This window comes from Mus musculus, chromosome 5, assembly GCF_000001635.26.
Source record: "Mus musculus strain C57BL/6J chromosome 5, GRCm38.p6 C57BL/6J".
NCBI classification, from domain to species: Eukaryota; Metazoa; Chordata; class Mammalia; order Rodentia; family Muridae; genus Mus; species Mus musculus.
In genome coordinates, this window is record NC_000071.6 from 88,807,352 (window position 1) to 88,820,213 (window position 12,862).

The following is a 12,862-nucleotide window of genomic DNA, read 5'->3' on the forward strand; positions in this document are numbered from 1 at the left end:
ATTCAAACGTGTGTTTATTCTATTATGTGTTCTTTAACTTTGGAGTTTGAAGTTTTTCATAAATGCCCGAGTTCACAGCACCAAACTGCCATGATTTGAGTATCTCCGCCTCTCCCGCCCTGAGAGCACAAACACATTGGCATCTCTTGCTGGCGCTGCTGTTAGGAGTAGGAGTTCTAACAAATTGCTTTTGTCCATCCGTGCAGAGCCCGCGAGCCAGCTCAGGCTCACCGCTTGTCCTTCCCAAACCCAGTGGCCACAGCTGCCAACCCTGCAGCTTTCAGAGGTTTCTGCAGATTCAGAGGATAGCTGTGGCTGCACAGGTGCAGGCTTTCCCCACACTTTCTCAGCTGTCCTGCTGCAGCTCCTGTTCCAGCCACCCCAACCCACCATGCTTCCTTGTTCTAGCTTGACAAAGAGGGTCTGAGAACAGGATTTGCTAGCCTTAAAGCGCAAAATGCAGCTGCTGCTTCTGCATAAAGTTTGCTGCTCCTAGCTGCGGCTTAAATTAGCTGCTGGCCCCATCCTGTTGGAATTCTGAGCTTGCAATTCCTACAGTCTAGTAGACTCTGCTACCTTCTCTCATTTGGGATTCATGCTAACATCTGGGCCAGTTTTGCATTTGAAAACAACAGCGTTTCTGAGAGTAGTGGGAAGGCCTCTGTCCTAAATGTTCTAAGTTTCCAGGCAGCTGTAGTTCATATACACCTGAGCGCAAACATACTATCAGAATGCCCAGCCGCTAATTTTACTGCCTCTCTTAGATCCCCTTTTCTGAATTCACTATGCAGGGTTCATTGCTCCCTTGGATAAATGTTGCTGTTGTTCATTATCTGTAGCTTATTTGGGACAGAACCACATATATGTGAGATCTAATTGGGGTTAGATTTAATTATTTTCTCAGGATGATCTGCTCAAGGAATTTCAATCTATTCTAATAGATTATATTCGATAGCTGGGATTCAGGGACACGGGTCCTCTTACTCTCTTAACTTGGGTCTATTTATCAATCATCTCCACCCTAGCCAAGGGACTTGTCACTTGCAGCTAGGTACCACAGTTCAAGCTTCAAACACTTCATTTGCAAATGGCTCCCTTCCCTGTGAGGACATCACATCTCTTCACCCGGCGGCTTTGTCTCATCATTGCTTTACTATCTCATTCTCCCTAACTAGACTGCTGACAACAGCCACCAATGGCAGTGGTCAGTGGTGAGGCTTCTGTCAGCCTCTTCCATGTGTGTGTGTGTGTGTGTGTGTGTGTGTGTGTGTGTATGCGTGTATGTATGTATCATTTATCTCCATTAAACATCAGAAAATTGTGTTGAAAGAAAACACTTTAAACATTCAAGAAATGCTAGTGACTAATGCCATATATGAACCACTTATATTGAACAAAGGGCAACTTTATGGTGTCTTTCCTTAGTGTTTTTATTTTTTTTTTTATGACTGATTTATTCCATTTTAGTTGTTGAACGTTTTGCCTGAGGTATGTGTATGCACCACATATGTGCTTGGTGCCCATGGAGGTCAGAAGAGGGGGTTGAATCTCCTGGAACTGGAGTTACAGATGGCTGTTAGCCACCATGTGGGTGCTGAGACCTGAACCCAGGTCTTTTGCAATAGCTGCTAGTGCTTTTAACCACTGCACCATCTCTGTGGGCCATTTTAAATATTTTAAAATTAATACATTACTACATAGTCAATGTCCTTTTGTTTATTATTAGAGCCATAACTCTTTAATTACCCTATAAATAATGACTCACCCTTAACAAGAACTTTCCCCTACCAATCAGTACTTTAATATGTTTTATATGAGTGGGTATATCGATATTATTGTCCACCATTATTTTATATATTTAAAACATACACAAAAAACTCCAAAAAACCACCACCAACAAAAAACCATACACACATGGTATCTTTATCTATATGACATATTCCAACTTTATTTCTCCATTCACACTTATGTTTTTTGATATCCATATATTAAGTGTAATTCATTCGTTTATAACTACTATAAGGACTGTATTTGACAGGGGGCATGGCTCAGTGAAAACAGCAATTGCTGTTTGAACATGGGAACCTGAGTTTGAGTCCTTGGAACCTCATGTGAAGTCAGACACAGTACCAGCATCTATAACCTCAGTGTTCCTACAGCAGGATGGGAGGTGGAGACAGGGGAGTCTCCAAAGCTCCCAGCTCAGTCAGCCTGGCACGTGCACCAGCAAATGAAGACCCAGTCTCAGACAAAGTTAAAAAATGAAGCACCCGAGGTTGTCTGATGACCACATGTTCCCCTGCTCATACATGAACATCCCCGCATGCCAGATATTTAAAAAAGATTATACCTCAAGGAATAGATCCATTTCCAATGATAAGCTAAGTAGATACTTTAAGTTCTCTTATCGTTAACCCTTTGCTCAATTATCTCTTAAAAATTATACTATTAGCAACTGATTCTGATTACCCTGGGGTTCAAGTCTGTGGCTCTGATGTCAAAGGAAAAGAATTGATACTTGAACTAAAAGCCACAGCAGCTTGAGGAGACAGAGGACACAGTTATGGGCTCGGAAATAAATGACTGAAGATAAGATCTTAAAAAAAAATTGGATTGAGAAAGATGTAATGTTTAAGGACAGCAAGAGTATGGGGTGGTAAGAACTTGAACATACCTCTTTTTACCAGCTACACAAATTTCTATCTAAGCCTTAAAATAACTCTGAGTCCCTGGGGGTGGGGGTGGGGTGATCAAAATATATGGTATAAAAATTTTTGAATAAAAAACTCTGAGTGTCAAGTTTTTTTATAGATAGTTTATAGTCATTCTGAGCGCTAAGTGAAATACTTGTGTAAGGCTTATCTTGCAGGGCCAGGCATATGGAGAGCATCTTTGTTATGACAAATAGTTATTGGCTTAGTGGAAGGCACACTTCTGTGCATGCATCTACTTTTGTCTCCAGTGACCTTCCACTCGTGTGTGTGTGTGTGTGTGTGTGTGTGTGCTGAAGAAGACAAGGGAGGGGACTTATGGAAAATATCTAATTCCTGTTTCACAGGCCAGTTAGACTTCTTGATGTGCTAAGACTTCTGTACTAATTCAAGGGAATTCTACATTCTATATTATATAGTATCTTCTAAAAACAGTATTAATAATGAGCTATAAAATTACCCTGAAATATAGTCTATAAGAATGACTTGAATAATTTCCCCGAAATCCAATACAATTTAAATCAGCCTATTCATATGTCTGTATTAATGGACATGAGGCTTTCATGAGTGTTTACTTAAAGTATCCTGAAATACTTAGCTGGGCATGGTGATGAGTACTTTTAATCCCGTCTCTCAAGAGGCAGAGGGAAGAGGATCTCTGTGAGTTCGAGGCCTTCGGCACAGCAAACCCTAAGCCAGTCAAAGCTGCATAGAGGTACCCTAGGTCAGACACCATAAACAGGCAGACAGACAGACAAACAAAAAAGTTGCCCTAGATGAAAGACTTTTTAGCGAATAGAGGTTTATAAGCACAGACACAGGGAGCAGAGGGGCCATCAGTTGAGGTAGGAGGGCTTTGTAGCTAGAGGGATTAAGTGACTTCATCGTTATTTTTGTAAAGACCATTTCATGCTTTATTTGAGAATATTACTTAGTTAGACAGACACAGATGCTACTGAAAGAGATGACGTTGTATCTTGCTAGTAAAATGCTAGGGATGTGGGTAGACCAACAGGACTTAAAGTGGAATCTCTTCAGAGTGGCTTTCCCCCCAAGCTTGAGAAAAATAGTAACTGGTAGAGATTATTTATTTTGAATAACTCTACTAAGACAAAAAAGCTTCTGTGATAATTGTAGCCAGAGATACAGGAAGAATCGAGGATGCTGAAAATGAGGGAATCCACACAACAGCCTGTTCCCATTGCAGAAAGATTTTCAAAGCTTCTGAAAGCATTAATCCTGCAGATGAACTGAGGGAGCTGTGCTGGGGAAAAGTCCAAATTCTCATGTAGTCAGCAGCAGGCTGTGGCCAGCTCAAGTACTATTCTATGAGTATTCTGGATTTTCATAAGAACACAAGTAAAAAGACACAGACTTTGGGAATCACAGCATATCCTTTCTCCTAATACTAGCTTTTGTTTATTCCTACACATACACAATATGTAGACTTGCTTCTCCTAATTATAATAATACCTGTAGTAAAACTAGGCAACATAAGCTTTCTTTCTTTTTTTAAAAAACTGCATTTATATAGTAGCTATCATGTCTTTGAGGCCTGTATATGGAACAACCCAGTTTGGCAAGAGAAACTTTTATTAAGGGATACAGGGCACAATAAGCATCAACTGAAGTTCTGGCAAGGATATTCCAGATACAATTTCTAGTCAAAGCCTCATTTTAAGTATCAATTATTTTTACAGAGTTAAAATCATCATGGTTGATGGATTTCAGCCAATTTGTATTTTGCTATATTTTAGTAAAAAAAAAATCTCTATATCTTCTTATAGTAAAACTTTCGTTTTGACAAATGTGAACAATGGTTATTTGCATTTATACAGTCAAAACCCCCAATATTAGATTAGTAGAGACATTTATAAACTTTTTTCATTGAGACAGGATCTTTTATAGACCAGGCTAGCCTATAACTCACTATGTAGCCAAGGCTAGCTTTGAACTCCCGATCCTCCTACCTCTGTAAGAGTGCACCACATGTCCAGCACATTTGTAGACTTTCACAAGGAGAGGTTTGCAAGACAAAATTCCCATACTTTTTTAGCAAGAAGTCTTCTATTTTGAAAGACAAAAAAATAAATTTTTCTTCATGTAGAATCTAAATTTCAATCTATATATGTGTACACACACAAACATATATACAAGCATGCATATAAAAGTAGAAAAGAGAGGAAGATATACTTGTGTTTAGAAAGGAGAAGGGGGAGCAAGGAGAGATAACCAAACCTTTGCAATCAATCAGATAAAGAAGACGGAGACCTGGTAAAAGAAGTTTAAGGATGTGGGTTTGTGGAGGGCGGTGCAAGTTAACAACAAAGTATAATGATATGTGTATCGGCAAATGTCATAATTAAACCCATTACTTTGTATGCTAAGAGAAAGTTAAAATGATAACTAAAAATACTTTAATTAATTAAAATTACTGTGACAGGGTCTCACTATGTAGACAGACAGGGTCTGTCCTGGACTCACTATGTTGATCAGGTTGGCTTCAAACTCACAGAGACCCTCTGGCGAGTGCTGGGGTTTAAGGTGTGTGCCACTACACCAAGCCGAAATCCTTGATTTTTAGATCTCTTTCTAGTTAATGGGAATGTGTACACTATACGACATCAGCAACAAAAGCAGCAGAAGCGAGAAAAATAGAATCTAAACCTCAAACCTGGGTGTAGAAGGAGGGAGGGAGGGAGGGAGATCTGGATTTAAGGGTCACCGGTATCACTTTACCACCCAAAGATCGTTATGTGAAGTACATCCCACCATTATTTTTCTTTTCACAGATATCCATTTGTTTTGTGACCTCTGCTGGCTACAAACCTGAGCACAGATGCTTGACCTATTGTGAGTAAGAAAGTCGTCTGTAGTGCAACCCCCCTTTGTCTTTACTTAAGAAAGATATAAACCATAAGCAGATAGGAACAGAAGCAGCGTTTGTTTTCGTAGGCAAGTGTTCTACCCTGGTTCAGAACCTGTAAGCTGTGTCAGTCTCATCTTGTTCATTTAAATTCCCAGTCGCTTTGTGATGGCGGTGGGTACTCAGTAAGTCATCTAGGGTTTCTGAGGATGATTACAGACAGAATAATACAGAGATGCATTTGTGCCTTTTGAGGTTCGGTATAAAACTCTATGTCCCATTCATTATAAGCAGAAATCTATTTGGTCTTACAGTGGCTTATTCCTTGTGCATCTTATCGAAATTCAATCCAAATATGATAGTTTTTAATCTTTAAATAGAAACGAATTGGAGAGGAGTAATGAGACACCATTTGGGATTGTTGGCAATTTTAAATGTTCAAAAACCAAAATCACACAAGCAAGAGAACAGTGAGCCCCATCCTGCTGACTAGATGATCTAGCCAGCAGTTGGTGCTGGCACCAAATTATTAGCCAGACTGGTCAAAAAAAAAAAAAAAAAAAATCACAGGGGCTGGTAACTCTGTCCTCTGTGGAAAGAAGATCTAAACTGTATCTCTATATTTTTAAGGACATGTATTTTTTTTAGTAGATTTTTGATTGTAAGAAAAAAAAATTCAGGGATATGACAAGGAAAGATGAGAGTGGAGCAAAGGCTCGTGAGATGTGGCGGGACTTCTTCCTGTCAGCGTTTGCCGGGAGCTGGGGTATCAAAGTCTGTATTAACAGGATGTCTTAACCTGGTTTGCCTCTATAGATGCTGCTTCACATATTTATGGTTAGAGGAAAAGACTTTAGGAAGAGTGGGTTGGAAAAGGACTCATACTGCTTGTAAGATCTTGTGTGGTGTGGGGATAGCACGCCTAGATCCGTTCCCAGTCATTAAGCAGCGCATGCACCTGTATTGGGCACCACATTATAAACAGGGCACATGGTTTTTATGATGCAGAAAAGGGCTTTCACGGAGGTTTTCATTCAGTTCTACAATGCTATGGTATCCAAGGCTGCTTTTATAGTTTTATAGATGATGTTAATTTCCTAGCCTGACTCTTAACCTTTCGGGGTCTCAGTTCTTAGTACACGTAAGGATTTGTGGTCACAGGACACACTACAATGTTACAGATTCCTGCATGCAGTGTTGTTAACAGCATCCTTGAGTCCTGTTTTATTTTCTAACTTATTTTGCATAGTAAATTTAGGTCATCTGTCCCTCTTTTAGGGACTACAAGAAGCTGGGAGTTCTGTGCTAAAGTTGGCATACAGTTGGTGTAGGAATCCTTATTTTCTCAAGCCAGGTCATCCCTGACCCCCAGAAGTCTTCAGTGAATTTCCTCAGAGCCTACTTTGCATTAATTAGCTTTATAAGGTTGACCTTTGTTTTGCATATAGCCATAAGTGTCGTCAGGATGAAAGTGATTATTGCTTAACAGGGATTTAGGCATTTTCCTCTTCAAGTGTTGTCTAGTATGATCCCATGCGCTGTTTTGAACTTATTGTAAGAGCACAATCATTTCAGAATGCGGTGAACTTCTGTTGAGAAGGGCTTCCCAAATCTTTACGGTGTACTTTTGGAATTTGGAGAACTCGAATGTTTTCTACATGGGGTTGCAAAGCCATTTGGTACTTACTCTATGATGAGATGCAGGTGCCAGCAAACAGCAGGTACAACCTCACATCCTGGAAAAGATCAATGGCAGAGCGCTTGATCACCGAAGAGCAGAAATGAGCTTCAGGGGGGATGATGCTAAAGGCCAGATGGCCCTACAGGGTCTGCCAAGATGCCCAGAGGGCCTAGGATAGCCAAGCCAACAAATGGCCTGTTCTCTGCCTGTTACACAAGCAACATAGGTTATTTTGCAAAAGAGATGACTCCAGGATTAAGCAAAGGTGGGACTTGCAAATTTGCTGCTTCCTAGTCGTGGCTGGACATGAGCTATCTGTGTCTGCTGCCTTTTGTTTATTGGCTCAGTTGTCCATTGACTATGGAGACTTTGTTTGAATGGTGTTTGAAGATTATTGACTGCCCTCCCTTATTCAGTTACTTAGTAGGGGCCGGGGGAGTGCTAGGCACCATGTTACGATTGGATATGTCACAGAGAACAAAGCAAAGCTATCTCTCACCCTCACGTAGTGTGGAAAACTAAAAAAAACAAAACAAAAAACAAACAAACAAACAAAAAACCCAGAATGAGTAGTTATAATAATTCATACAAGGGCTTTAAAAGAAAAGATGACATCGAATTTTATGTTGCCCATAGCAAGGGAAGCTTAATACAACCAAGAAGCCGAGAAGGAAGGGCACTGTAGGCTGTGCTCATGTATAAGGCATATGTATACATACAGAGTAGAAATTTGAGGTGACTTAAGGAAATAGTCCAAGTAACAGAATGGCTTTCTTGTGATTATAAAATTGAGATTTTTCTGGCATATTTGAGTGACAGGAGGGAAAAGTGGAAGATGAGGGGGTCTTGGAAGATTCCTGTAGCTTTTTCTTCCTTCCTGGCATTAGGAAGGCAAGGAGATGGCTCTTGATGAATTCATATATTTAAATTTTGGCACAGTAAAGTACTTCACTGGAATTAAAGAACAGTTTTCTGAAAACTTGTTGCAGGCATAGGCCATTAACCGCCAGGGACAGAGGACTAGGTTAGATTAGGGGACTGTGGTGCCTGTAGTGACTGGAGGTAGAGTGAGGGGGAAGCAGTCTGCAATCAGGAGAAGCAACTGAGAGGGTGTGGATGAAATGTGTGCACAGAGAAGACCAGAGACAGAACCCTGGAAAACCCTGGCATTGCTCTCACAGATAGCAGATGAGATGCAAAGATGGCTGAGGTCAGTCCACAAAGGGAAGAGTCGCGACTGTGGTATGCTAGAGACGAAAGAAAGTCAGAAGCAGCAGCAACAACAACATCATCATCACCACCACCACCAACATCATCATCAACACCACCACCAATAACATCAACACCACCACCACCAACATCATCAACAGCACCACCAATAACATCAACACCACCACCACTAACATCATCAACACCACCACCACTATCATCATCAACACCACCACAAACAACATCAACACCACCACCACCACCATCATCATCAACACCACCACAAACAACATCAACACCACCACCACCACCATCATCACCACCACTACCGCTACTACTAACAACAACAGCAACAACATCATCAACAACAACATCATCAACACCACCACAAACAACATCAACACCACCACCATCATCACCACCACCACCGCTACTACTAACAACAACAGCAACAACATCATCAACAACAACATCATCAACACCACCACAAACAACATCAATACCACCACCATCATCACCACCACCACCGCTACTACTAACAACAACAGCAACAACATCATCAACAACAACATCATCAACACCACCACCATCACTACCACTAACAACAACAACAACAAATCATGATGAACAAAACATCAACTTTTTTTTTTTTTGGTTTTTCGAGACAGGGTTTCTCTGTATAGCCCTGGCTGTCCTGGAACTCACTTTGTAGACCAGGCTGGCCTCGAACTCAGAAATCCGCCTGCCTCTGCCTCCGGAGTGCTGGGATTAAAGGCGTGTGCCACCACACCTGGCTCAACATCTTAAATAAACATGGGATCAGAATTCCTCCCTCCCTCCCTCCCTCCCTCCCTCCCTCCCTCCCTCCCTCCCTCCCTCCCTCCCTTCCTGCCTTCCTGCCTTCCTTTGTGTTTTTGTTTGTTTGTTTGTTTGTTTTTTTGAGGCAGGGTTTCTCTGTAGGTATTTTGGGATCTTTGGATATACGGAGAGTTTCTTGGAGACAGCATGCAATCAAAAGGTTTTTCTCTGTTCTTCTAATCTCTGTCTTTTGGACTGGATTTAATTTAACTTAATCTGTGTGTATATAAAGGAATCCGTTCTTTTTGGTATTGTCTTCTATATATGCTGTAGGGCTTTCTTGAGTTTCTGCCTCCTTTTGATGTTTAGGTTATTTGTATAGTTAAATATTTTAAAGCTATAATACTGATTTGAATTCATACCACCTTAAAACCAATAGTTTACAAACCTGCTCCTTACTGTTTTTCTCTATTCTTTACATTTGTTGATGTCACAAACATTATACTTTTATGAACTATGGGTATATAGCCACAAACGATTGCTATTTTTTAAAAAAAGTTAGCTTATTATATAGAACAGTAGATGTATTGTAACTCAAGTTAAAATGATACTAGCGTTTATAGTTGCTGTGGATTATCTATATTTATTATAGTTATTATCTCTTGGTATGGGTTAGAGTCATCTCCTAATGTCCTTTTATTTCAATCTGAAATGCCTCTTAATATTATTTGCAGGGCCATCCTTGGTGTGACTAGCAACCTCATCTTTTGGTGATATTGTAATTTTTTTCTGTCATGTTTGAAGAACAGTTGACCACATGTTGAACTTTTAGTTAACACTTGTTTTCCTTTTAGAACTTTATTAGCCTTCTATCTATTGGTTTAACCAAGTTTATTTTTTTTTAATTTTGTTTGATTTTTGTCTTTCTTCCTCCACACCCCAGTGTGTATGTCTGTGTGTGCATCTGAGTGTGCCTCTGTGTGTGTGTGTATGTAAGTATGTATGTATATATGAAGTATGTATGTACAAGCACATATGAACCACAGTACACACTTGGAAATTGCAGAACAACTTTGGTAAGTCGGCCCTCCTTTCTGCCTTGTTAAGCAGGGTCTCTCTTGCTCTCTCTGCTGTGGCATACTCTAGGCTTTGGCCTGAGAGCTTTGGGATAACTCCGGTCCTGGTGTAGGAGCCCTGGAATTACAGATATTGCATGCTCCTGGTTTTCATGTGGGTGTGGGCTCTGAACTTACGTCACCTGGCTTGCATGGGACTTTTACCCACTGAGCATCTCCCCAGCCAGCGTATACTGGATTTCTGAGGAGAAACAGTCTGACAATAGTCTACCACTGAGCTCCACCTTCCACCCTAAACAACTTTAAAAAATACACCCGTCAGCTTTGTCCTCATGAATTTCTAACGAACAGCTTTTATTGTTTTCCCTTTGTACAGAGCATATTTTCCTGTTTCTTTGTGTGCTCTGTGTTTTGTTGTTGCTCTTGTTGAAGCACGGATGTTTTAGTCACTACTGTGGCATCTCCAAAAAAAAAAAAAAAAAAAAAAAAAAAAAGAAGAAGAAAAAGAAAAAGAAAGAAAAGAAAATCAGATTCTCCCTTCCCCCGAATCTGCTGATTTTATTTTATTTTACTTTTTAAAAAATATACATAAGACAGAGTCTCTGTGCTCAGGGTCAGTCTGAGCTGTCCTGCAGGCCTCTTCCAACCTACCCTCCTGTAGGCATGCACGATGATTTTATTGCTTACTTAACTTTTTTGTAGAGGCAAAGCAACCTTTGGCAGGAGGATTTATTTTTACCCATGGTTGGAGGGTATAGTTCAGGAAGGTAGGGATGGGAACAGTACTGTGGCAGGGACATGGAATAGCCAATACGGTGCATCTGCTATCAGGAAGCTGAGAGAAATAAGTGCTAGTGACCCCAGTCCATGCATTATGTCACTCAACCCCAAGGAGGGCCTGCCTGTGTCAGCCACACTTCCTTGGAAGTCCCCCAACAGACACTCCCTGAGGTTGGTTGCCTAGGCTTGTAATCATGTTAAGTTGATAATCAAGATTAACTGTTGTGAGCAAGCCCAATTCTTATCAACACATCTTTTCCTTCTTCTTCTTCTTCTTCTTCTTCTTCTTCTTCTTCTTCTTCTTCTTCTTCTTCTTCTTCTTCTTCTTCTTCTTCTTTTTTCTAACTTTTTAAATATTAGATATTTTCTTTATTACATTTCAAATGTTATCCCCTTTCCTAGTTTCCACTCCGAAAACCCCTCTATTTCCTCCCCCCTTCCCCTGCTCACCAACCCATCCAGTCCCACTTCCTGGCCCTGGCATTCCCCTATACTGGGGCATAGAACCTTCACAAGATCAAGGGCCTCTCTTCCCATTGATGACTGACTAGGTCATCGTCTGCTACATATGCAGCTGGAGCCATGAGTCCCACCATGTGTTTTCTTTGGTTGGTGCTTTAGTTCCAGGGAGCTTTGGTGATACTGGTTAGTTCATATTGTTGTTCCTCCTATAGGTCTATAAACCCCTTCAGCTCCTTGGGTTCTTTCTCTAAATCCTTCATTGGGGACCCTGTGCTCTGTTTTATGTACACAGGTTCCTTTCCAATGAAGGTATCCCTCTACATTCCTTCCCAAGTGCTCCTATGGCCATGATTGAGCTCATTCCTGACCGGAAAAGGATAGATCCTTTTATTTTCAGATTGTAGTTTATCTCCTAACCATGACTGGAATACTTCAAGCTTTGGAAGTATCTGGACTTGATAGCAGAAGCAACAAACTACTTGGGAGGCTAAGGCAGGGGAATTATGGATTAAAACCCTGTCTAGGTTACAGCATGAGTTCAGAGTCAGCTAGGTGACTAGTGAGGCCTATGTGAAATACTAAATTAGACCAAACTAAACTAAACTAAACTAAACCAAATGGGCTGATGAGATAGCTCAGTGGAAAGACAAATCGCCTACCATGTGCAACACTTCATTTTGGACCCCAGTAAAACACACACACACACACACACACACACACACTTATAAGTTTAGAAGTAACTTTTTATGCCCCATCAGTGTGACCTGAATCTGGAAATTCTGTATTATCTCTCAGGGTGCTAAGATATAAACTATATTTACAACATTAAAAACTTCATTTATATCTTGCAAACTCAGGCTCTTTCTACAGGATGTCTACAGGGTGTCTATGGGGTATCTATGGGGTATCTATAGGGTGTTTAGTCACCCTAGGTTGCCTTGGACTACGCAGTTTTTAGCACTGACAACTCTAATCTAGAAACCCCTCAGTACTGGGAGAAATCTGGGCAACTCTTTCTTTACCTGATTTGGCTCAGAAACAATGCTGTTCTTTTTAAGTCACATGATTCTTCTCTGTCTGAAGGTAGCAGGTGCCTGCTAATTTTGCACATTCATCAGAACTAAATTTCTTAACATTCACAGACTGTTGGCAGTTCAGACCAAGAAGGGAGTTGAGAGCGCTCACTCTGCAAGCACCGCATTTTACAGATGAATAAAAACCTCAAATGCATTGGCAAGATGAAGCTGTCTTCTTCCACCCTGGCTGCTATCAGACCAGA

General features: G+C 40.7%; 1 protein-coding gene across 2 annotated transcripts in view; it reads left to right on the forward strand.

Moving 5' to 3' along the window:
* The window catches only part of Slc4a4 (solute carrier family 4 (anion exchanger), member 4), a 445,799-nt gene that overhangs the window by 13,494 nt on the left and 419,443 nt on the right, over positions 1–12,862 (forward strand). For both annotated transcript variants that reach the window (XM_030254704.1, XM_017320995.2), the window contains exon 2: positions 5,504–5,564. In XM_030254704.1, coding sequence (XP_030110564.1) covers positions 5,551–5,564 — 14 coding nt within the window. In that variant the 5' untranslated portion in view covers positions 5,504–5,550. The remainder of the gene's footprint in view (positions 1–5,503; positions 5,565–12,862) is intronic.